The sequence below is a fragment of the Lampris incognitus genome, chromosome 12, assembly GCF_029633865.1.
Source record: "Lampris incognitus isolate fLamInc1 chromosome 12, fLamInc1.hap2, whole genome shotgun sequence".
Taxonomy (NCBI): Eukaryota; Metazoa; Chordata; class Actinopteri; order Lampriformes; family Lampridae; genus Lampris; species Lampris incognitus.
In genome coordinates, this window is record NC_079222.1 from 25,168,020 (window position 1) to 25,194,983 (window position 26,964).

Genomic DNA, 26,964 nt, shown 5'->3' on the forward strand with positions numbered 1-26,964 from the left:
GGCAGAGGACAAGGTCTCTGCAGATACAGACACCGCCACACACATGTAGTGTGTCATAAGGGATGATTGAAGGATTACTTTTTTATGAGTCTATACATTAATTTTTAGGAAAATCCTAATTATTCTACCTTTAAAGAAATTAAAATAATAATTTAATGAAAAACCTGCTGTGTGTGTGTGTGTGTGTGTGTGTGTGTGTGTGTGTGTGTGTGTGTGTGTGTGTGTGTGTGTGTGTGTGTGTGTGTGAGTAGTTTGCAGCCATCGACACAGTAGGGCAGTGCATGGCTGTAGCAGGGAGAAGGGGATTTGCACACTATTCTTTATACACCAGGAAATGGAAGCTGTTTGGAAACATCACTCAGGTATGGAATCAACTCATAACACTTCTAAAGTAGAGGCTGAAATTCACATGTAGATTATTAGTTGTCTGTATTTCAGGATGTGCAGACTCAAGACATGTTAATTGAAGTTGTTTGCTTGTCATCATGAAAAGATTTTCTGACTTCTTTGGGATATCTGTGATTTTGGGCCAGTTTGTTTTTTGTGCTGTTTAAATAACTATTTTGTGTGTGTGTGTGTGTGTGTGTGTGTTTTTTGGTGCACATTTTTACATGTATATGTCCATACATGTGCGGTGGGTTGCATGACTGCGTGTTGTCTGTAGGAGCAGAACATGACGGTGACAGGAGGTCTGGCCTGGTGGAATGACTTCGTGGTGGTTGCCTGTTACAATTTTATTGACCAGCAAGAAGAGGTGCGAATAATTTCTTCACTATTACTACCTATGAGTGCTTACTTAAGTGCTTTCTTCAGCATGTCTCAGCTGAAAACAACAGGCACGGGTATCTGAGTAGGATAGTGGTCTATTCCGTTGCCTACCAACACGGGGATCGCCAGTTCGAACCCCCGTGTTACCTCCGGCTTGGTCGGGCGTCCCTACAGACACAATTGGCCGTGTCTGTGGGTGGGGAGCCGGATGTGGGTGTGTGTCCTGGTTGCTGCACTAGCGCCTGCTCTGGTCGGTCGGTGCGCCTGTTCAGGGGGGGGGGGGAACTGGGGGGGAATAGCGTGATCCTTCCACACGCTATGTCCCCCTAGCGAACCTCCTCACTGTCAGTTGAAAAGAAGCGGCTGGCGACTCCACATGTATGGGAGGAGGCATGTGGTAGTCTGCAGCCTTCCCCTGATCGGCAGAGGGGGTGGAGCAGAGACCGGGACGGCTCGGAAGAGTGGAGTAATTGGCCGGATACCATTGGAGAGAAAAAAGGGGAAAATTCGAAGAAAAAAAAAGAAAACGAAAACCACATGCATTATTAGAGTTGCTGAAGAACTCAATGCATCTTTTCTACTTGTGTCTGTGTTATTTAATAATATTGCTCCTTCCCTGCTCTCCATCCATCCAGATGAGGCTGTACTTGCGGTCATCTAACCTGGATAATGCCTTCGCCTCTGTCACAAAGCTGCACTCGGACACACTGCTGCTCAACGTTTTCAGAGACATGGTCATCCTTTTCAGAGCCGACTGCTCCATCTGCCTCTACAGTATAGAGAAGAGACATGATAGGTGGGTTTCACACACACACACACACACACACACACACACACACACACACACACACACACACACACACACACACACACACACACACACACACACACACACATGGTCTTGTATCACTGTACTTGTGAGATCATTACAGTGTCTGTATCCTGCTCCTCAGCTTTAACTTTAGCCTAAACGCCAACCCATTTAGCTTAACCTCAACCTAAGCTTTTGTATCCTCGGTTTGTCTTACACTGTACCAGACAAACATAGTGAATTGATATTTTCTCTTTGTGTAATTTATCCCTGTCACACAATTTAAGCATCAGGGAAATGACTGATTACTACTTTCTCATTAACCTAAGTATTGTAGTCTAGTTTTAAAGGTGCTGTGCTCATTATTCATACTTGGTGAATTATATGGGCAGTCAATATCAATATGGGTTGCTGTGACTGCTTAAAATACTGGGCGGCACAGTGGCCCAGTGGTTAGCACTGTTGCCTCTCAGCAAAAAGGTCCTGGGTTTGAACCCCGAGGTTGTCCAACCTTGGGGGTCATCCCAGGTCGCCCTCTGTGTGGAGTTTGCATGTTCTCCCCATGTCTGCAGTGGGGTTTCCCCGGGTGCTCCGGTTTCCCCCACCATCAAAAAGTCATGCATGTTAGGGTTAATACTCCTGTCTGTGCCCCTGACCGAGGCATGGCAAGACGAACTGCAGTTGGTCCCCGGGCGCTGCACGGCGGCTGCCCACCTACACACAGTACACAGCTAGGATTGGTTAAATGCAGACAAAGAATTGCCCCATGGGGGCATACAAAAAGACAGGAGGGGTTGAGTTGTCATCGTTGTTTTTTGATGCCCCGAACCCCAAAAGACTTGGCTTGCATTCACAGTCATCAATCTATGAAGCGATCATGGTGAATGATATCACCTGCAAGCGGTCAAAAATGGCAGATATCTGCAAACCTCTTACTACTCCACTGTGTTTTTGTTTGAATTTGTTCGTCTTACTTCTTTTGACTTAACTGTCATTCACATGGCTGAAGATTCAAGTAAGGCAAGGCATGTTTATTTGTATAGCACATTTCAGCATCAAGGCAATTCACAGTGCTTTACATGACACATAATAGGCATTAAGAAAAGCAACGTAAGGCAATAAAAATACCTTTAAAAACAAATAAAAAGAAAGTAAAAGTTACAGTGCAGTGTAAGATGACAATCAAAAGCTTCAATTTTTATTTAATAAAAGGCAGCAGCAAACAGGAAGTCAAGCCTAGGTTTAAAAGAGCTGAGAGTTGCAGCAGACCTGCAGTTTTCTGGGAGTGTTTCAGACATGTGGAGCATAAAAACTGAAAGCTGCCTCTCCATGTTTAGTTTTGACTCTGGGGACAGAAAGCAGACCTGACCCAGATGATCTGAGAGGTCTGGATGGTTCATAGTGTAGCAGAAGATCAGAAATATATCTTGGCCCTAAACCATTCAGCGCTTTATAAACCAAGAGCCGAGCTTTAAAATCGCTTCTCTGACAGACAGGAAGCCAGTGGAAGTAGAGTGATGACATGACACCGTCAGTACTTTGAGTTTACAGAGATAACTGAGGTTGCAACACCTCTTAGCAGTACATTTTAGTGCATACTAGGGGTGGGACGATTCACAAATCTCACAGTTCGAGACATCTCACAATTCAGGGCTCATGATTTCGATTCAGTACGATACAGTGGATGCCTTGGTAAGCAAGAGACAAGACATTGCAGTTCTCTGTTTTTGATTTATTTTAAGAATTGGCCCAACATTTTGGCATTATCAAGGCACGTATTCAAATGTAATGCAAGTGCAAAAGTTCTGACAACATTTTGTGCCATCTTTTCTTGTTGTGTAACACAATTGTTTTACTTTAAAACTTTAAACTTTAAAAACTGCAAGAACGACCAAGGTGGTCATTTTGACCATGTTGGATTTTCAGTTTAATAACTTTGTGAGGAAAAAAAGAAAGATACAGACCTGCCGCTCCCTGAATGCTCCTAAAACTGCATATATTTGCATTAAAATGAGTTTTAGACTGATTGCACAAAAAAGTACGATAAGATCTACCTAAAACGACCATGAGTGGTCAAAGTGAATGCGTGTAATTTGCATGTCATGTCACTATTTATGATGTGTGTTCACGTCATTTCCTTCGCAACGTTTTTCTTTTTCACTTTTTATAGGCCTTGTTGCATTTTTTAGATTAGCAATATGTGTTTTCTGTTTTTTTCAGGTATTATTTCCAACATGTCTGGGTCTGGGTACAGCCGCCGTTTCAGGCGCACCATGAGTACCACCGAGGCGTTGCAGTATTTACAGATGTTGGACAGCGGCGATTTTAAATTGTTTGAAAAATAATATTGTAACGATCACGGATGTGTCGACCCACTAGCCTGTTGGCTCACGGGTCAGACCCCTTAGTCGACTGGTTAATGTAGTTGCCCGTGGTGTGGGAGACCCGATTTCACATTCCAGCTGCGGTGGATTCCCGGCTGCCCCCTGAATTCACTACAGTATTAAAGTTGTTAAAAAGTTGATTTTGGTGTCAGTTGTTTCCTAACAGACACACTAACATATGCAAGGTATTAATATCTCAAGTAAGTATTTATCTTAACAGAATATAGAGTTTAAAAACCGGCAGTCATTTTGACCGCCCATGGTCATTTTAGGTAGGAGTGAAATCCCAGTTGTTCTAGTGCTAATAACACACGATCTCACGAAACAGGGAGCGTCTCGAACCGTGAAGACCATATTGAACAATTTGGAATTTGATCCGGTGTCGTCCCACCCCTAGTGTGTACAGAAATATTTTCAGTACTTCTACCTATGGACTTTGCTGTGTGTCTTATGCTTTTTGTAGCCTTTCAGTGCTTTTTTTCATGTTTATAAGTATGTATGTTTGTATGTGTGTGTGTGTTTTACCCTCTAGTGTCAACCCTTCAGCGAGTGTAGAGCTGCTTCAAGAGGTTTCCATGTCCCGTTATATTCCTCACCCTGCCCTTGTGGTCTCTGTCACCCTTACATCTGTGCGCACTGAGACTGGCATCACACTCAAAGCCCCGCAGCAGGTAAGACACAAACACACATGCACATGCACACTGTTGATGTGTGCGTCTCCGTAGAAACACTTTGATAAGTGTGTGTGTGTGTGTGTGTGTGTGTGTTTGTCGCTTCGTTTCTCTCTCTTTACACATCCATCTGTAGGCCTGCATGGCAGAGAGTATCATGCTAAACCTGGCTGGCCAGTTGATAATGCTACAGAGGGACCGATCAGGACCCCAGGTACGAGACAAGGAGACGCTGACCAATCACAAGAAGCTGGTGAGTCCAAACAAAAAGCCACCCGCTCTGACACAAGTCTTGCCTATGTTTACCTGAACAAATTATTCAAAATCAGAAATCTGCTGTTTCTCTCTCTTTTTATAGTTTTGCTTATAAAGCCAAGCTAGAGGCTTAACTCTTTGACTGTTTATAGCTTATAGCAAAGTCATTGGTCTGGTCATTTGCCAAGGCATTTTACCTCCAAAATATAAGAAACATTTGTGATGCTTCTTGTCTTGAACTACTGACAGGTCCAATCTGATGACCTGTCCACTACAGTACATTTTTTAATAACCTCTTAATGTGGCCTATTTTGTTTACATAATTGTAATTACCTGCCTGAAGACAGTTCTAGTTTGTGTTTCTTTTTTACATCTCTTGTGATTGAACAAGATGCTAAGCTCAGTTGTCAGAAAACAATATTGACAAGAAAGATGCACAGATTAACTGCAGCTTTTGTTTAGCTCCAGTATTGAGTAGGTTTGGGTATCAAGAACTGGTTCTGACTTAGTTTATGTTTCAAATTCCCAAAAGATGGGTATTTGTTAAAGAAAAACACAAAAAAAACAGCAACACGAGTTTCAAAGTCTCATCAGTTCCTGAAAGTGAAGTTTCAGTTCTATTCATAAAAGAAGTGAAACGCATTGAACATTAAAAAAAAAGTCTATAAGATAAACCCGTTAGTCAACTAGTAGAACCTGCCAGAACCTGCTGACCTTACGTCCACATCACTGGTGACATTAGTCTTATCTACATTTGTTCTGTGAAACAATGTTCAGTAACATTGTTCAATTTATGACAACTGTTGCGTGTGCTTCCTATTTTTTCTCCCTGTTAAAGTTTTTTATTTTTAGGGAGTTGTTGCTTATCTGATGCGAGGGTCTAAGGACAGGATATTGTGTTGCTGTAAAGCCCCATGAGGCAAATTTGTAGTTTGTGATATTGAGTTATACAAATAAAATTGACTTGACTTGACTATTGTAGAGTACAGATTCTCAAAAGTAACATTGGTGCCAATTTTCTTATTATGAGTAACAAAAATACAAACTAAAAGAGTGCACTCAGTAAAGTGCAGCTCTCTACCAGGCGTAGCTCCCTTTCTCTGGTGTTTGGACTTGGCGGCAAACCACCCCTTTTTCACCCTCTGGTGAAAGGGAAATTATGAAGGCACTGCCTGCATATCTCCCCTTCTCCAGTGCTCGGCCATAGATGAAAAACCAGCTGAGGTGTTAGCACTCAGTTGCAGTATAAAATAGGTTTTGCAAGGGTTTTTAATCACTGCAGCCATGAGAGGTCCTTGATCATACAATCATAACTCTGCACAAAAATTGTTAGGCTGACAGGCCCATTAGTATGTGAGTGGCTGTTGCAGCTAGAAAAGTGCTATAAAAAATGCAACTTGATTGATTGACAGATACACGCACAGATGGACATAAAAAACTGTTGTTCCTGCCATTACGCTTTTGCGCAGCGCCCAAGTCAATTGAATGAGAAATATGGGGGGGGGGGCGTTTTTGATATGCAGTGCTCAAGCTAAAAAATCTCCCTAATAAAAACGTGTTGCCTGTCAGTCTGTGGATGCACAGCCTCCAAGGTAGACCCTCGCACTAATGTGACCAAGTCCAATATGAACTTGCACGTTCCAAAAAGAAAAGGTTTGCTATGTGACCATTTTGGTCAATCCTTAACACTGTCTTTATTTTTATAATATAATAAAGCTAGGAAAACCATTTAAGCCTCGCGCATGCACAACTCCCATCTATGGTTTACTCAGATCGGGCAGTGACAAGAACATACAATACATCCAGTGTTGACTTCAACAAAGAGGAAGTTGTTCCTTTATAAATTTCGTATTTTTTAGATTATCAAAATTATTTTAATAACTTTCGATCGTGTCGCTGCTCGATTTGAGTCAACTGTACATGTGAGTCATGCAGGCGCAAGCACCACACTAGAACGACCAGGATTTCACTCCTACCTAAAGTGACCATGGGCAGTCAAAATGACCGCCGGTTTTTAAACTCTATATTCTGTCAAGATAAATACCCAATTAAGATAGTAATGCATTGCATATGTTAGTATGTCTGTTAGGAAACAACTGACACCAAAATTAACATTTTAACAACTATATAATACTATTTTTAAACCATTTACACTTCAGAGAGACATGGTCGAACTTGAATGGCAAAATTGAAAAAGTGAAAATATTACCTGAAAAACAAAACGGAAAACACATATTGCTAATCTAACACTTATTGCTAATCTAAGGCCCATAAAACGTGAAATGTAAAAGAAGTACTGAAAATAACCATTGAAACAGTCCCAAACAACAACCAGAACTTAAAAACTACTAGAATGACCATGGGTGGTCACAATGACCATGGGTGGTCACAATGACCGGCGGTTTTTAAACTCTATATTCTGTCAGGATAGATACCCAATTGAGATATTAATGCATTGCATATGTTAGTATGTCTGTTAAGAAACGACTGACACCAAAATTAACATTCTAACAACTTTAATACGATTAGTGTTAAACGATTTTCCGGCATTTATTATATCACGAAAATGACAGCGGTTGTTATTTTTGGTTCATCCAGTTTACCAGTTCTCCTGTGCTGAGTTCAGCAGTTAATGATTTGCTGACTGTTATAATTTGAGGATGGTCGGTAGTGTAAATGTGAAGGATGGACCAGCAGGCATGAGTTGATGTCCAGAATAAAAAAAACCCCATTTATTCAGATCGGCCACAAAAAGATAGCCACAAAGAAAAAACATTTCAACCACTCTATCTTCTGCAGAAAAAAAGGTCGTGGAACATTCCTTTCGATCTACAAAACACCGGACCTCTCCATTGTCCTGGAGATGGAAAAACAGAATGACCATTTGCTGTCTTTGCACAATTTTTATATCCTGACACCTGCTGTCTGTGGCCAATCAGAAAGGGCCTCGGTAATGAATACCAATTGGACACAGGTTGCATCAGTATTCCCTCAATTGGTGCTCCTTTGTACTAAAGCCATTTCAGAGGGGCAGTACACGTCTTAAAGGTCAGGCAGGTCAGAGAATGAAAGTCCCCCTATAGCAGAAACCTGAATTAGAGAAGACTAAGAGCAAGCATATCACAAACATTACCAGATACATGAGTGTTGAGCAGATGAGCGAGAGGAATGTGCACCTTCCTCTCAGCATAAATAACATATTTTGGAAATGGAGGGAAGAGGCTCCATGACACTGACTTATGAAATACTCTCGGCTTCTCGTTTACTTTCGAGACTTTTACCCGAATACGTAATGTTTTGACACTGTTGCTGCCCGATCTAATTCAACCGCACAATTGACTTAGATTGGGCAGTGACAGAGAGCAGCGTTGGTTGAGCGAGCTTGAGACTAAATGAAGAATGGGAAAGGCGGTACTGGGAACAAGTGTATTTCAAAGGTTTCGAATCACAGCAACCACAAGAGGGTCTTGATCATATGGTCATAACTGTGCATACAAATTATTAGGCTGATAGGCACAGTATTGTGCAAGATTAGCTGCAGACAGATACACACAAGACACATACCCGTGACCAAATGCAATATCCCGCCCAGGCTACTGCCTGGCGGAGATAAAGATAAAACAAAAAACTAATGCTGTTCTAACTCCCTTGACATTTCTTTCTTTAACTCCTCCCAGCTACCATTTTGTCCTCCGGTAGTGCTCGCCCAGTGTGTTGAAAATGTGTGGACGACCTGTCGCTCCAACAAAAAGAAGCGCCACTTGCTGGAAGCTCTGTGGTTGTCCTGTGGTGAGGCAGGCATGAAAGTCTGGCTGCCATTGTTTCCCAGAGACCACCGGAAGCCCCACTCCTTCCTCTCCAGACGCATCATGTTGCCCTTTCATATTAACATTTACCCTTTAGCTGTGCTGTTTGAGGATGCCTTAGTGCTTGGAGCCACAAATGAGACAGTTCTGTATGATGGGCTACATGGATCCTCTGAGCCACTGGAGGCACTGTTTCCATACTGCACTGTGGAGAGGACCTCCCAGATCTACCTCCACCACATCCTGAGGCAGCTGCTAGTCCGCAACCTTGGTGAACAGGTATCAAAGCAGATACTTACTCAATTCCATTGTGTGATGTTGTAGGTACCACTACTATATCGTTGCAATCAATGCCTATTATAGCAAGAAAGAAAAAAAATCAAAGGAAATTGAAAAACTTGTAAGTTGTTCTTCATCACCTCCCCCACAGGCGTTACTGCTGGCCCAGTCGTGCGCCTCCCTCCCTTATTTCCCCCACGTAATGGAGCTGATGGTGCATGTGGTGTTGGAGGAGGAAGCCACTTCTAGGGAGCCTATTCCAGACCCGCTGCTGCCCACTGTGGCAAAGTTTATCACCGAGTTCCCCCTCTTCCTGCAGACTATTGTTCACTGTGCAAGAAAGACAGAGTATGCCCTGTGGAATTACTTGTTTGCAGCTGTAGGGAACCCTAAGGATCTGTTTGAGGAATGTCTCATTGCTCAGGACTTGGATACTGCAGCCTCCTATTTGATTATTTTGCAGGTGAGTGTGGGATGGGAAAGTCTCTCTCTCTCTCTCTCTCTCTCTCTCTCTCTCTCTCTCTCTCTCTCTCTCTCTCTCTCTCTCTCTCTCTCTCTCTCTCTCTCTCTCTCTCTCTCTTTCTCCCCCCCCCCTCCCGGCCCCTACATGCTGTAATTGTGGCTGTCTTGAACATTTAGTGTGTCACACAATACGGCAGGAAAAAAGTAAAAATCTTGATACAGTCCCTCATCCCATGACAGTGACAAGCGATCTCCGTTGGCCGACTGCCATGGTCTTTGCAAAAAGGCAACTTGGTCCTGCAGCTACTCAAAATAAGTTTGTGGAAAAAACATGCAGATGCATTAGCTATGCCAATTTTTGTCTCAAGAAGCTTAAAAAGAAGAGACAACATGGGTTGACATTCTACAAAGAGAGCATGAGGTACAGTAATATCTCAAGATATTTTTAATGAAACAGTCTGCATATAGGTATTTTACACTAGCAGATGACTCATTTATTCCCCGACAGCAATACACACACATATACCCCACCACCAGCACATGCATAGAAAGAGAGTGAGTACTGAGTAGAGTGATAGATGGCTATATATTCTGTTAATCACAGTTGCTGTGGATGTCATTAGGGTTGGGCGATTATTTCTTTTTTCTTTTTTTTTTTAGGACCCCCCCCCCCCCTTTTTTTTTCCCCTTTTTTTTTTTACGCTTCAGTCATATTCGGCCAATTATCCCACTCTTCCGAGACATCTCGGTAGCTACTCCACTCCCTCTGCCGAGCCAGGGAGGGCTGCAGACTACCACATGCCTCCCCTGATACATGTGGAGTCGCCAGCCGCTTCTTTTCACCTGACAGTGAGGAGTGTCCCTAGGGGGACATAGAGCGTGGGAGGATCACGCTATTCTCCCCAGTTCCCCCTCCCCCCCGAACAGGCACCCCGACCGACCAGGGGAGGTGCTAGTGCAGCGACCAGGACACATACCCACATCTTCCCACCCGCAAACATGGCCAATTGTGTCTGTAGGGGCGCCCGACCAAACCGGAGGTAATACGGGGATTCGAACCGGCGATCCCCGTGTTGGTAGGCAATGGAATAGACCACTACGCTACCCTGACACCCTTTGGGCAATCATTTCTCTTTTCATATCATCCAATCATGAGTACTTGAGATTGCTGGTAGGCAGTCCAGTTCCCAGGGGGCAGGGGGAGTGGGGGACTACTCACAGCATAGTGAAATGCCAGCATGTGTCAAAGAAAAATGTAATATCTCGTATTTGGGAATCAAGCTTTCTGCAAGCAACAAGGTTAAAGTGACGCGAATGTGTATAAACATTCATAAACGACTATGACCATTATATTTGAAATATTTAAACATTAAAAAATCAATTTGAGAGCATTGTCTCCTCTATTCAAGCAATGGCTCCCTTTTAAAAGCCCGTGTGTCTGCTTGATGTGACAGTATCACAGCATCATGTTCCGTTTGACATTATTATCTTTAATATCACAATCCAAATCACACCCATAACATTAACTACTTGGAGAGCAGAGCAAAGTTTTGGTGAGCAGGCATATGGAGAACGGAGATGCGGGACATCAGATTCATGGAAAAGAGACAGCAAACTGGTTTGTAATCCAGGAAAATATTTCACTTGTCACTCGTGCTGATGAACGGGGCTCAGCGGGCGGACATGCTGCTCCCCCAGAAACATCTCTAAATGCACAGTAGGGGGCAGATTTTAGAGACTATTTTAATAACCGGACTGTAAAGCGAGCAAAGAAGTTCATCTCCGATCCCTCACATCCTGCTCATCACTTCTTCCAGCTCCTTCCCTCAGGGAGGCGCTACAGGTCACTGTCCATCCACTAAGACTAAATGCTTCACAGTTTTTCCCCTGTAGCCATAAGGACTCTGAATTCCTACCTATAGTCCCCTCCTCACACACCATTGGCATAAATACCAATATCCGCCTAATTGTTATGCGTGATATGTTTATTTCTGTTATTGTGTAACTGTATTGTTCATGATAATATGTGGAGTGTCTGTTGTTGTCCATGTATGTATTGTGCTGCAGAGTTTAAAGTGTACCAAAAACAAATTCCACCAGCCTTGGTCATGTGGCTAATCAATCAATCAATCAATCAATCAATCAATCAATCAATCTATCTATCTATCTATCTATCTATCTATCTATCTATCTATCTATCTATCTATCTATCTATCTATCTATCTATCTATCTATCTATCTATCTATCTATCTATCTATCTATCTATAACATCTTAGTTCTGATAGTAAGTTAGTAAAAATCGCCTTAATAATGGCGTAGGAAAAACCAATCGTCAACCATTTCTTCAATAGTTGATAAACGATCCGACCACCAATCGGCACAAGCCTAGATGTCATCATTTTTTACCAGCTCCTATTGGTTACTCACCAGCATAGTGTCTACTCTAGTTTCTGTCCTTAGATTCCCTGCCACATTCGATAACACACACACACACACACACACACACACACACACACACACGATAACAGCTGAAATAGGTAGAACTTTGTCACAGCCTACAACGGTTCTCTGTCAGCTGTTACACTGAATAACCAAGACAACCGACGAACAGTTTGCCCATGTCAGGGAAATTTTGTCTGAGACGGCCTTGCAATGGCCGCTCATACAGTGTGTCGGTGTATAACGCTACAGTGCTTAATTCTCACTCTGTCACTCTCACTCTCTCTCTCTCTCTCTCTCTCTCTCTCTCTCTCTCTCTCTCTGACACATGCACACACAGACACAACCTTAGTCAGAATTAGTGCCCAATCAAATTAAGAAATAGTCGTAATTTCTTCCTTTTTCTTGTTCCTACCTGCCTGTTAAGAACATGGAGGTGCCTGCAGTGAGCAGACAACATGCAACTCTGCTCTTCAACACAGCCCTGGAGCAGGGAAAGTGGGACCTTTGTCGTCACATGATCCGGTTCCTCAAGGCCATTGGCTCTGGGGAAATGGAGACTCCGCCTCCAACACCTACCATGCAGGTAAAGAGTTTTCCGATTGTTTTCCTATTTATTGTCACCTTTTTTGACCCTGTTAGAAGTTATTGTGTGAGATCAAGGTAGGGCTGAATGATTAATCGAATTCAAACCAACATCACAATACAATAGAACACAATTTTCAAATCGCAAAGGTTGTGAAAAAAAGCGGTTTTTTTGTTTGTTTTTTTTTTCTAATGTTACACAATCTAACCAATGAGAGGGTTGTAAACACCTGGCCATGTGGGGTTCACAGAGTAGCAGTACTTTGTTTGTCTGAATCTGTTTTGGGTTTAGGAAAGAGGATGCCTCACAGAGTCAGGTATTGTGCAGAACGTGCCTTGCTACTGTAGCTACAACACGGCGCAACACTACAAACCTGTTCCAGCATTTAAGAAAGCATCACAAGGCCATGTATGACAATTGTATGGCTAAAAACCCGACCACCGGTGTGTCAAGTAGTCTGAATACCACCCAGCAGGGATCACTGACCGAAATGTTCGAGACTACATCTCCATATGAACAAGATTCAAAACGGCACTGTGAAATTACTCAGGTGATAGCCGAGTTCATAGGGAAAGATAGGATGCCCCTCAACACCGGAACCAAAGCCGGGTTTACAGTTTTGGTAAAGACACTATAAATGGTACAGCATGCTATCTCACACATATTTTAGCCAGGTTGCCATATCTGCGCTTTGAAAAAAAACGTGCAGGCAGAGTGACAGAGCTAAAAACAGTTTTTCACTACTAGCATGAACATGTGGTCAGGCTGTACAGCAGAACCCTATCAGAGTCTGGAATTTCTTGAGCGGACAGAGAAAGTACATCCTCTGCTGGGCCTTTTTGATGATTGTGTCTATGTTGGATGCCCACCTTAGGTCCTGGGAGATTGTGGAACCCAGAAATCTGTAGGTTTTCACTGTAGACACCATGCTGTTGAGTATGGTGAAGTGGGGCAGTGTTGGGGGGCTCCCCCTGAAGTCCACTGTCATCTCCACTGTTTTGAGCGTGTTCAGCTCCAGGTTGTTATGGCCGCACCAGAGGGCCAGCTGTTCAACCTCCTGTCTCTATGCAGACTCATCACCATCCCGGATAAGGCCAATGATGGTCGTGTCATCCGCAAACTTCAGGAGTTTAATAGACGGGTCACCTGAGGTGCAATCATTTGTGTAGAGGGAGAAGAGTAGAGGGGAGAGCACACATTCCTGGGGGGGGGGGGCAGTGCTGATTGTCCGGGTGCTGGATGTGATTTTCCCCAGCCTCGCCAGCTGCCTCCTGTCTGTCAGAAAGTTTTTAATCCACTGACAGATGGGGGCTGGTAAAATGAGCTGGGTGAGTTTGGAGTGGAATATATCTGGGACGATAGTGTTGAAGCTGCACTGAAGTCCACAAACAGGACCCTTGCGTATGTCCCTGGGGAGTCGAGGTGTTGGTACACATAGTGCAATCCCATGTTGACTGCATCATCCGCTGACCTTTTTGCTCAGGCGAACTGCAGGGGGTCGAACAGGGGGCCTGCGATTTCCTTCAGGTGGGCCAACACCAGTCTCTCAAAGGATTTCATGACCACAAACATTAGGGCAATGTAGTCATTTAATCCTGTGATATGGGGTTTCTTGGGGACCAGGATGATGGTGGAGCTCTTGAAGCAGGAGGGGACTTCACACAACTCCAGTGATCTGTTGAAGATCAGCGGGAAAATTGCCACGGGTCAGCAGTTGGCCCACAATTATCTTTGTGTACCAGCCACAAGTTCCCCCTCAGAATGTCTGTTTAGCACTGGAGGGATTATAGAACTTGTGCTGGTTCATCCTTAAAACCAGACAAAGTTGACATCCTGGCTTTCCTGGCAAAAAAACCTGTGAGCTACTGAGAACCATACAGTAGGATGACATAGTGCCTGGCAGAGCCATACTCCTTGTGCATTTTTAGTCTGTGTGGTTTGTTACTGGGCGGTTTGTTACTAGCATGGCCACCTCAAAGCGAGAAGGTCCTGGGTTTGAGCCCTGGGATTGTCCAACTTTGGGGGTCATCCCAGGTCGTCCTCTGTGTGAAGTTTGCATGTTCTCCCCGTGTCTGCGTGGGTTTCTTCTGAGTGCTCCGGTTTCTTCCCACAGTCCCAAGACATGCAGGTCAGGTGACTCGGCCGTACTAAATTGTCCCTAGGTGTGAATGTGTGTGTGTGTGTGTGTGTGTGTGTGTGTGTGTGTGTGTGTGTGTGTGTGTGTGTGTGTCTGTCGGCCCTGTGATGGCCTGGCAGCCTGTCCGAGGTGTCTCCCCGCCTGCCGCCCAGTGACTGCTGGGATAGGCTCCAGCATCCCCGCGACCCTGAGAGCAGGATAAGTGGTTTGGATAATGGATGGATGGGTTTGTTACTGTTACTGACTGGATATCAGTTAAGACTAATATTTATATTAATGTTCACACAGTGTTTCTTTTTCTTTTTATCTACACTACCGTTCAAAAGTTTGGGATCACATTGAAATGTCCATATTTTTGAAGGAAAAGCACTGTACTTTTCAATGAAGATAACTTTAAACTAGTCTTAACTTTAAAGAAATACACTCTATACATTGCTAATGTGGTAAATGACTATTCTAGCTGCAAATGTCTGGTTTTTGGTGCAATATCTACATAGGTGTATAGAGGCCCATTTCAAGCAACTATCACTCCAGTGTTCTAATGGTACAATGTGTTTGCTCATTGGCTCAGAAGGCTAATTGATGATTAGAAAACCCTTGTGCAATCATGTTCACACATCTGAAAACAGTTTAGCTCGTTACAGAAGCTACAAAACTGACCTTCCTTTGAGCAGATTGAGTTTCTGGAGCATCACATTTGTGGGGTCAATTAAACGCTCAAAATGGCCAGAAAAAGAGAACTTTCATCTGAAACTCGACAGTCTATTCTTGTTCTTAGAAATGAAGGCTATTCCATGCGAGAAATTGCTAAGAAATTGAAGATTTCCTACACCGGTGTGTACTACTCCCTTCAGAGGACAGCACAAACAGGCTCTAACCAGAGTAGAAAAAGAAGTGGGAGGCCGCGTTGCACAACTGAGCAAGAAGATAAGTACATTAGAGTCTCTAGTTTGAGAAACAGACGCCTCACAGGTCCCCAACTGGCATCTTCATTAAATAGTACCCGCAAAACACCAGTGTCAACATCTACAGTGAAGAGGCGGCTGCGGGATTCTGGGCTTCAGGGCAGAGTGGCAAAGAAAAAGCCATATCTGAGACTGACCAATAAAAGAAAAAGATTAAGATGGGCAAAAGAACACAGACATTGGACAGAGGAAGACTGGAAAAAAGTGTTGTGGACGGATGAATCCAAGTTTGAGGTGTTTGGATCACAAAGAAGAACGTTTGTGAGACGCAGAACAAATGAAAAGATGCTGGAAGAATGCCTGACGCCATCTGTTAAGCATGGTGGAGGTAATGTGATGGTCTGGGGTTGCTTTGGTGCTGGTAAGGTGGGAGATTTGTACAGGGTAAAAGGGATTCTGAATAAGGAAGGCTATCACTCCATTTTGCAACGCCATGCCATACCCAGTGGACAGCGCTTGATTGGAGCCAATTTCATCCTACAACAGGACAATGACCCTAAACACACCTCCAAATTGTGCAAGAACTATTTAGAGCAGAAGCAGGCAGCTGGTATTCTATCGGTAATGGAGTGGCAAGCGCAGTCACCAGATCTGAACCCCATTGAGCTGTTGTGGGAGCAGCTTGACCGTATGGTACGCAAGAAGTGCCCATCCAACCAATCCAACTTGTGGGAGCTGCTTCTGGAAGCGTGGGGTGCAATTTCTCCAGATTACCTCAACAAATTAACAGCTAGAATGCCAAAGGTCTGCAATGCTGTAATTGCTGCAAATGGAGGATTCTTTGACGAAAGCAAAGTTTGATGTAAAAAAAATCTTATTTCAAATACAAATCATTATTTCTAACCTTGTCAATGTCTTGACTCTATTTTCTATTCATTTCACAACATATGGTGGTGAATAAGTGTGACTTTTCATGGAAAACACAAAATTGTTTGGGTGATCCCAAACTTTTGAACGGTAGTGTATATTTATTAAAAAATGCAACAACAAAAAAAAGTGCAAACTGTATATTTTACTAAAAAGTGCAATCCAAATGTTTACCTATTACATGTTTATTACAACAGCTTTGAGTCATCTGAATATTTTAGAATCTAGAGCCACAGAGTTGTCCTTTTTATGTTTATACACTTTAGTTTGTGTGATTTGTTACTGTTACTGACTGGAGATCAGTAAGATTCGTATTTATTTTCATATTAATGTTCACACCGGGCCTGTTGTTCTGCAGCGATTTGTCGTTCCTTTTTCAGATTTTATTAATAAGCAAAGTCATGATAATTATATTACATGTTTAAAAGGCTTGAAGTTAAATCAATCAGTCAATATTCTACTGTGATTGACGGTTTTTCTTTTTACGATTAAATAGTTAAATAAAGATATGTTATATCAATTCATGGATCAGTTCATCTCATGTCATCATAACACGTAGGCCTGGTCTACAGGAAAGAGCAGTTTAGATGTTGACTGTTGTGTTTGTCATACTGATTCATTGTTTATATTTAGTGGATAGCACAGAAGATGTTGAAATTTAAAAAATAATTGCATACTAAATCGCTATCGTAATACTGATCTAAAAAATTGCAATTAGATTATTTTCCCAAATTGTTCCGCCCGAGACCAAGGAAAAGTTACATGCCAGGGATCATTACAAACAGTCTGGTTACAGTACATGTACATTAATAATGTACATGTCTTGTTTGCTGCTGTTGACAGGCTAACTAACCCTCCTGTGGCAGTAGCCTCTGAATTTCTATACATCTTAAGCTTTTGATTATCATCGTACACTGCACTGTAACTTTTACGCTACATTTTTAATTGTTTTTAAATGTCTTTTTATTGCCTTGTGTCTGTGAATGTTCTCATTCATCCAGGTCATGGTTATCCAAAGGAGTTGAATCAAGTGCAACTGGACTTGGTGTATATATATATACACCAAGTCCAGTTGCACTTGATTCAACTCCTTTGGATTGCCTTGTGTTTCTTTTACATCTTGTCTTAATGCCTTTTATGCAGTTTGAATTGCCTTGTTGCTGAAATGTGCTACACAAATACATTTGCCTCGCCTTGCCTATATCGTGTCCACAGCACATAGCTGCTGTGTTATGAGGCTTTAGTATGTGTAGTACCTTGCAACATTATGCAGCATGCTATAATATAATGTTGTAAATTTGTTTTATGAATGCTTTAAGGTTATTGAATATATACATCCACTTAGAATATACACAAACAAAATATTGATTTAAAAAGGTAACAATAGGTAACAATAGTGCAGAGAACATATCCAGTGCTCTGGGTTTTTATTGTAGTTCAACAGAGAAGCTATGTGTGTAAGTTTACAGAAAGATACAGATGACTTACAGAAACAAGTTTTTGCTGATTTTGACAGTTTTAATCGTTGTGCCATGTACATGTAACAGCAAGTGTGCAAGTTCAAAGTGGTTTCCACTTACAAACAGCACAAACCAGACAGCTGGATAAAAATGAGATGTTTAATTTATCTCCGTTCCCAGGAACCCAGTTCAACAGGGGGCTTTGAATTCTTTAGAAACCGCAGCATCAGCCTGTCCCAGTCAGCTGACTCTATTGCCACTGGCAAGTTTAACTTGCAGAAAACCTTCAGCATGCCCAGTGGACCTTCTGCCAAAGGGTACGTATGCACACACACACACACACACACACACACACACACACACACACACACACACACACACACACACACACACACAGTTGGTAGCATTATGGTATCGAGTTAGTCCGGTTAGTCAAACCCAATTACTTTCACTAGAGAAGACTTGCTTAACTTTGGGCAGTTAACTCCAGATACTTTTTCATAAACCTGAAAAATTTTGTGGAGATCTTAGTTGTGAGAAATGAAGGCAACACAGACGGGGAAAGCGGGCCGGTGCACTGGCGAGGCCCCAACAGCAGGGATTTTGATCTGCACTCCTAGTGATTCACCTGGTTAATCTCCGCTCCATGCCCAACAAAATACCCAAATGAGCTGCTTCTCCTCAATGGGATAAACAAGGACTTTGCACGTTCTGCTGCCCTTTGTTTCACTGAAACCTGGCTCAGCGAATCCACCCCTGACAGCAGATTACATCTGCAGGGTTTCCGCGTACACTGAGCAGATCGCATTACGGCACTGTCGGGAAAAGCAAAGCACAGAGGAATTTGCTTCTACATAAACAAAGGTTGGTGTACAGATTTCACAGTGTTAAGTAAATACTGCAGCCTGAACTTGGAGTCATTATTCATAAATTCGAACTTGGAATCATTATTCATAAATTGCAAGCCATTTTTTTTATTCACCACAGGAGTTTTCATCCTTCATCCTGGTCAGTGTTTACATCCTACCCCAGGCCAGCATGAATGGCGCAGTACAAACCCTGGCCGACCAGATTACTGGCTTGGAACAAAAACATATGGACTCACTTTTAATAATCCTTGGAGAATTCAACAAAGTAGAAATTAAACCACAAACTACCAAAACAGAGACAGCATACTAATTGTCTCAACAGGGAAAATAACATACTGCACCACTACTACACAATTCTTAAAGATGCATTTTGCTCGGCCCCCTGGGCAGCTTTGGGGCACTCTGATCACTACTTGGTTCATCTCATTCCAACCTACAGGCAGAAACTAAAATCTGCAAAGCCTATGGTTCAAACAGTGAAGAAATGGACCAGCGAAGCAAAGCAGAAACTGCAAGATTGTTTTGACTGCACCGATTGGCATATATTTGAAGCTGCAACTGGCAACCTGGATGAACTAACACTGTGACATCTTACATCAGCTTTTGTGAAGACGTGTATGCCTACCAAGTCCTTCTGCACATACAACAATAACAAGCCATAGTTCACAGCCAAACTAAGACAACTTCGGCAGGCCAAGCTGGATACCTACAGCATTGGGGATAGAGCTCTGTACAAGCAGGCCAGAAATTCATTGACAACGGAGACCAGAGTAGCTAAAAGAAGCTAGAAAGAAAAGCTGAAAAACAGGTTTTCAGCCAACAACCCTGTGTCAGTGTGGAGGGGCCTACAAGACATCACAAACTGCAGAAGACCATCCCCCCATGCTGAGGCAAACAAAGGCCTGGTTGATGACCTGAATGTCTTCTATTGTAGGTTTTAGAGAGATAAATTCACACCCCTCACCCAACTCAAGCCCAACGACAATAGCCCCCATCACACCCCTGGCAACCCCCCTGCTTTGTCCCCCTGATACTCAGGCTGCACTCAAGACACGTGTAGAGGTTGTGAACCAGCTTTTCCAGACACAGAAGACAAGGAAACACCGGGTCCAAATGGTGTCTCCTCATCCTGTCTTAAAGTCTGTGCTGACCAGCTGGCTCCAATCTTCATGGAGATCTTGAGGGCCCCCTCCACGTCTCCTGGTGTACTGGCCTGTCTCCTGGTACCTCCTCCATGCTCTGGACACTGTGCTGGGAGACACATCAAGTCTTCTTGCCACAGCACGCATTGATGTGCCATCCTGGATGAGCTGCACTACCTGAGCAACTTCTGTAGGTTGCAGATACCGCCTCATGCCACCTCTAGTGGTGCGGGCACTAGCAAAATGAAAAACTAACCAAAGATTGGCCAGAAAAGATGAGGACAGGCAAATGGTCTGTGGCCACCACCTGCAAATCCATTCCTGTTATAGGGGTTGTCTTGCAAATTGTCTAATTTCCACCTGGTGGAAATTAGACAATTTACCAAAAGGTGAAATTGATTCACAAATCAGTGTTGCTTCCTAACTGGACAGGTTGATATCTCAAAAGTGTGATTGACTTGGAGCTACATTGCATTGCTTATGTGTTCCCTTTATTTTTTTGAGCAGTGTACTTGGGATAGAATCAACATGTGGGAGCAACACAGTAGAGTTCTCTTAGATACTTATCATTCTCTTTTTGTTTGTTCTTTGTGTACAATGTTGCCACGCTACTCCTCCAACAGCTTTTAAGCTAGACATACCATTCCAACTTTCTAACATCTAGGTATTTTACATCTCGGCTCTGAATAGGTCTACTGTAGTTTGCTAAGACTTTGTCCACATGCTGGCGCTATGATGAGTGATTTAAGGTGTAAATCTTGAGAGCTCCTGCCCCTCTAGAGTCATGATTTTTGGTACATAGGTCCCTCTCCTCACAAGGAACAAATTTGCCTCCAGAACCCATACATGTCGCCGACTTAAATTTTCCACTAGTGTGACTTTTGTGAAAAACACCTAAACAACAACTGCTCCAGAACGACTGGATAGATTTGCACGAAATCTGGTGTGCAGTATCTATGGAGCAAGCGCTACATACCATAGTATTCTCAGAGTTTTTGCTCAAACAATGTGGTCAAAACTGTGTCACGTGCAACAACGACAATTATATGTGAATATTTTGCTTAAAAAAATCATGACCTTTTTAGAGAAAGACTTACAGTGACTTCCATTGTAAAGCTGAGTTACTTTGAACGCTCTGTCCATTTCTGTTGATGAATCAGTGGCTCAGCTATTCAACATTAAAATGTGGTGTGTTTTTTTCTAGATGTTTGAAATTAGTAAAAAGACAGAATTTGGTGACATAGTGGCACTACTCCATGGTGTACAAAAACCCACTAAGTTTTAATGTTCAGAAGGTTGCAATAGTGGAATTTTGGCATGTTACTTGTGGCTTTTGGTGTTGGTTTTCAGTCTTGGGTAAAATGTTTGAAACTAATATTCCATTTTAACCTGGTATCAGCCCGATGTCTGATACCAGTATTAGTATCAGTGCCTCCCTGTTTATGGGTATGTCATCCATCAGTATACCTTACTCCCCGACCCCCTCCTTCCTCATGTCACATGCCAGCAAGTGTGGTGAACCTTTATGGCTAAATTAAAATTGCACTTTTCCTCCAAATAATAACTTATTTTCACTCCTGTCTTCCTCCATCCCTCCCTTCCAGTCGGGACGTGGATTGTGCAGAGAACATGTACATTGACATGATGCTATGGCGCCACGCCCGCCATCTTTTGGAGCAGGTGCGTCTTCGTGACCTAGGCTGCTTTTCTGCACAACTTGGCTTTGAGTTGATCAGTTGGCTGTGCCGTGAACGAAACCGTGTGGCCCGTGTAGAGGATTTTGTCATGGCATTGAAAAGGCTTCACAAGGACTTCTTCTGGCCTTTCCCTGTCATCCCTGTCGGAAGCCTTAGCTCACCACTGAGGAATGGAAGGTATCGCACAGGTAGGAGATGGGATGCAGAGAATGTAGGATATTCTGGCACACAGATAAATTTTGTAGTTTAGAAATCTGATTTCATAGCTCCTGTTACTTTTTATTGATTATGTTGCATATTCATAAATTCCTGAAAACATGGCATTTGAATTAAACTGATGAGTAAACAAAGAGCTATAGCAAAAGCTAAGTTGTGTTTGGATTTTACATCATTCAGCATCCATGCAAACGTGTTTTCTCCTATTGTCCTTCTCAAGTGCTCAGCACACGGCTTTTAAAGTCACAGTCAGCTGATAGCCTGCTGAACAGCGACATGGACATAGCGCCACCTCAGACAGCTCCCAGCTCCCATGCTTGGCTGGATAGCCTGGGACCAAGGTCTAAAGACATGGACACCGCTTCTTCCGCTCCCTCCCACCACCATACACCACAGACTCATGATGCATTCCTCTCTCCTCTCACTAACAAAGGTAGTGGGACCTGAATATTTCTTTCTAAATCCATTCGTCTTCAGAGTTTATTTTCACAAAGTTTCTTTAACACATCTGAATAACCCTTTAGTCTATTTTCTGTACTGATTTAAGCAAACTAATTTCTTAAGACAATAAACTCACCCTTAGTAAGCTTTTCTCTCTTTAACCTCCTCATAACACATTATCACATCTTGTTGCTCCTGTTCCTATGCTCTCTTTTTGACAATGCCTTTCAACTGTCTCGTACTCCCTCAGTCGAGGAGTACAGTATTGGCTCGGCCACAGACCTGACAGAGACCAGCTCAGTGGTGGATGGTGACTGGACAATGGTGGATGAGAACTCCTCTACTTTGAGCCTGAGCCAGGCTGAGCTGGAGCACATCTCCATGGAGCTGGCCAACAAGGGCCCACACAAGTCACAAGTGCAGCTCAGGTGAGGTGCCACCAAAAACTCAAGTCTGGCATGATCATGTGGTCCAGATTCCTTGGTCAAATTTGTCAACAGTATTGGAATGGATGGAAGAAATAATAAAATAGTTACACATAAATGTATGATAAATATACGCTGTTGTGCATTCCCTTGTTTTATAGGTACCTGCTCCACATCTTCATGGAGGCAGGCTGTCTAGAGTGGTGCGTGGTGATTGGTCTAATTCTCCGGGAGGCCAGTGTCATAAAGCAGGTGATTGGCTTCCTGGACAGCCCTGAGGTTCCCACAGAAACTGTGCAGAGTGTCCGCAGTGGCTTATTGGCGGTTGACACATGGGCCTCCACTGATTGGTGGGTGAAGCATACACACTGTGCAAGCCTTGTTCATGTCTCACCTGTTTTTCTCTTTCAACTCTACTCATCACCCTTGTTGTTATGACCAGAGATCATACAAGTGCTAGAAATTATTGCTAATGCTGTAGTCTGTTAATATTATTTTAATGTGAATATATGATGTGAAAATGTCTCTAGTTTATTTATGTAAATAACTGGCATGTCGAATTTTTAAGCTGATAAGGTGAGTTTTATTTGAGGTTTCTTTTATGGGCAGCACAGTGGCGCCTCACAGCAAGAAGGTCCTGGGTTCGAGCCCTGGGGTAGTCCAACCTTGGGGGTTTTCTCGGGTTGTCCTCTGTGTAGAGTTTGCATGTTCTCCCCATGTCTGTGTGGGTTTCCTCCGGGTGCTCCGGTTTCCTCCCACAGTCCAAAGACATGTAGGTCAGGTGAACCGGCCATACTAAATTGTCCCTAGGTGTGTATGTGCCGGCCCTTTGATGGCCTGGCGGCCTGTCCAGGGTGTCTCCCCGCCTGCCGCCCAATGACTGCTGGGATAAGCTCCAGCATCCCCGCGACCCTGAGAGCAGGTTAAGCGGTTTGGATAATGGATGGATGGAAGATGAGTTTTACAATTTGCTATTGAATCAACTGCTTCGTTGAGCAGTCTGTGTTCGATTAGAAAATGTGCGGCCCCAATCTTTCCTTTTAATTTAAAATGTGGAAGAATACTGACAAAGCCTGTGATTGAGAAAGCGCAGATTGCATGATTAGTAAAAGGCTAGGGGTTAGTACTAACCGGTTAAGAATTGTGTGCAAATGAACATTCAGGTAACCAAAATATATCCCTAAAGCAGCAAAGTGCGATCACATTGATGGCTGGAGCTGCAGATGATGCAGAGCTGACTTTACATAGACGCCACTCACACAGCTAATAGACTTACTTTGCAGAAAATAATCAGTGACATGGAATGTACTCACACAATTTTTATTTTGCACAGAAATGTACTTTATTTGGGCAAGCTTATATACGAGGTCTACTGATGGGTTGCATCAGAGACATTGTTTTCTGTACTGTCTAAAGACAACATTTTCCTGCATCAGTGGCGATGGCCCAACTGCAGTCCAGCTGAGTGTGTCAGGCTGTAAACATATTGAATAAACATAAACTTCTCATCAGATCCAAGTTGTAGACATCACAAACTGACGTGATATAGTCTAACAACACATAGCCTAACATGCCACTTCAATATCCAAATACCTTTATAATGATTTGAATAATTAATGTAGTTGACAGTTGACGTTGTTAAGAGCTGATAGCCATTACTGTTATGCTAACCATCTTTTGCTGTCACATTTCCCTTCAGCCTGGGTTATAAGCCTTTCCTCAACCTGATCAGACCGCAACTGCAGCAGCTGATGGAGACAGCTGCCGAGCAGGTGAAGCCCGAGGCTTTCCAGCCCACCAGCCAGAGCTCCAAGCTTGGTGGCCCTGAAGGGCTAGGGGGTCCTGCTTCACCGAGGGCTGAGGACAGTAGAGGTGTAACAGCCCCTCTTGGCCTGGCCCTGCCCTCTATTGAGCCCGCTGGAGGCTTCCCTAGACCACCCTCTGAGGACTGTCCCCCTGAGGAAACAGTAGAGCAGGGAGAGGAGGAGGGAGCATATGACTGCACCTTATCCTGAGCACTAGGGCCCCTCAAAACCTCCGACATTTGAACTCTGAATCTGCTTGAGGGAAAGCAGGAAGAGAGAAGAGCAGCATGAGCAGGGGCTGACTGGAAATGATCTTTCGCGTGTGTGTGTGCGTGTGTGTGTGTGTGTACATGCATGTTGACGTGTGTTCAGAATGAACCTTCTTAGTATAATCAGTATTATCCACTCTTCAGATTACCTCTGCAGAGGCCTGTATAGACTAGAGCCACTGTGGTCACTTAACCACCAACAGCCACCCTAACAAATGGACAGCCAGCCGAACTGGGACGATGAATTTAGAGCACAACTAGGGGATCAGGCCAGTGTGATAGTTCCTCTCTGTTAGTGGTCATATTTCCATAATATGCTGTTAGAAAAGATGCCTACCTGTTGGCATGTGCATCCGGGATGTGGCAGACTGCTCTGGCTGTGTCAGCTAGCACAAGAGAGCAGCAGTCTTTCTATTCCCAGATGGATGCTTTGTGCGTCTTGCGTTCACTTGGCACTCGGTCAAGTGTAACTGCACACCTTGAGATAGTTTTTCCATTGTTTAGAGACAGTGCTGTGTTGTAAAATCGAGTGGATGCAAACAATGCAAGAGCTTAACATCAACAATAAGACCTTTATACACAGGGCTGTGGTGTCAGGCTGAACAGCTCAGTATTTAGTAGGGTGCAACTCTGGTCCTTAACTATTTAAAGGATGCACTGAAGTGTGTCTGAGCCTGCGTGTTGGCTTGTGTATACTAGAGGTGTTTCATATGTACTTTCATACCTCATAAGATTTTGAAAATATTTTGTGATAACTTTGTCAATAATGAAATGATCTACCAGATTGCGTTGTTATTTTTATACCAGTTTGACCTTGGTCGTGGCGAGCTCCCCTGAAGAGCGTACGATTGTAAGACTCGTGTAACTGTTGAAAAATCCTGACCAAGGTTTAGAGAAATAGGTTTTTGAGCATTGGGAGGTACTCGTTCGTGTTTGTTGCATGCAGCTGAGATATTTCAAGGCCCCAAACAAAACTGTTCTGGATGTGTGTGTATAAGGGGAGTATGTGCTAGGATCAGCTGTCTGCTTGCTCTTTCCTCTGTGACCTTGTCAAAACAGGGTAGAGATCAGTATTTGGCCATCTTAAAAGTGTTGTGTAAATATGTGTGAACCATGACGGTAAAGGACACCTTCTTGGCCAATCGTGGCAATATTGTCTTAGTGCAATAAAGTGTTTTGAAAAACATCCCCGAGATGACCAAATCATGACAACACAGAGTCAAAAGGGTGTTCTGTATTTCCAGCAAAACGAACCATTGATATATTTTGATAAAGTCCTCCTACTATTTAATTTTTCTGTTGCAACATAAAGAATAGTAACTGATGCACACTTACAAAGTGGAAAAACGCAGTATTTCAATGTCTTATTTAAAGCAGGTGGAGGAGGGTGAGACCATCATGGCAGGGTTTGTCAGTTATCATGGCCTATCAGTTTGGAATAGGGATGCACGATATTGGATTTTTGCCGATATCCGAAATGCCGATATTTCCCAACTCATATTGATTGCCGATACCGATATATGTTCATATTTTTTTCCACCTAATTGCAAAACCATCAAGTCTGTCCTGTAGTGGACTGAACTGAGGCTGCTGCACTGGCCACGCGAGCCCTGCGCTACGCGGCCCTCCAACAGGTAAAACTACACAGAGCTGTGTAAAATCTGTTTAAAAAATGATCAAAACAAATACCTCGTTGTACCAGAGGCAGTGCGACTCAGCAGTGCAACCTTGTGGGAGGTTTTTTCATTGCACATTAAAGTAAACAGTTTGTATTCAGGATGCTGTAGCTAAAACGATCTAGTTAATTACTTCAGCGTTTGCCACTTAACTTGCCTATTTTCTATAGTTGCCTATCCACTTTAAATCTCCTCAGAAAACACGGCTGGCGCGCAACCCCACACAACACACATGCAGCTGGGTGGAGCAGGTAAAACAAGCCGCTCTGCTCCGCCATAGGCGCCGATCCCGTAGGTGCTCCGGTGCTTGAGCACCCACCATGGTTGAGCACCCATGGGGAAGGCCGATCGAAAAATGAATGAATAGATAAACAAGATTGTGTGCTTGTATGGTGTAGCCCGGTGTAATGTGTAGCAGAGCAGTGTTGCATTTCGTTGTGGTTTGTGTCTACGTCAGACACACAACAGCAGCCTAGTAAGCCTACATCACTGTAATTACTATAGCAGGCACAATAAAAGTGATTTTGGTTTGT

The 26,964-nt window shown here is 43.3% G+C and overlaps 1 protein-coding gene across 1 annotated transcript in view; it reads left to right on the forward strand.

Moving 5' to 3' along the window:
- The window catches only part of ric1 (RIC1 homolog, RAB6A GEF complex partner 1), a 97,238-nt gene extending 71,211 nt beyond the window's left edge, over positions 1-26,027 (forward strand). Inside the window, exons 14-27 of the mRNA XM_056290993.1 lie at positions 252-362; positions 665-754; positions 1,404-1,564; positions 4,496-4,634; positions 4,771-4,887; positions 8,567-8,974; positions 9,126-9,437; positions 12,304-12,462; positions 18,072-18,208; positions 21,507-21,787; positions 22,036-22,248; positions 22,507-22,684; positions 22,843-23,031; positions 24,381-26,027. Of these exons, the coding sequence (XP_056146968.1) occupies positions 252-362; positions 665-754; positions 1,404-1,564; positions 4,496-4,634; positions 4,771-4,887; positions 8,567-8,974; positions 9,126-9,437; positions 12,304-12,462; positions 18,072-18,208; positions 21,507-21,787; positions 22,036-22,248; positions 22,507-22,684; positions 22,843-23,031; positions 24,381-24,696 (2,811 nt within the window). The 3' untranslated portion in view covers positions 24,697-26,027. The remainder of the gene's footprint in view (positions 1-251; positions 363-664; positions 755-1,403; positions 1,565-4,495; positions 4,635-4,770; positions 4,888-8,566; positions 8,975-9,125; positions 9,438-12,303; positions 12,463-18,071; positions 18,209-21,506; positions 21,788-22,035; positions 22,249-22,506; positions 22,685-22,842; positions 23,032-24,380) is intronic.
- Positions 26,028-26,964: the final 937 nt, after the last annotated feature.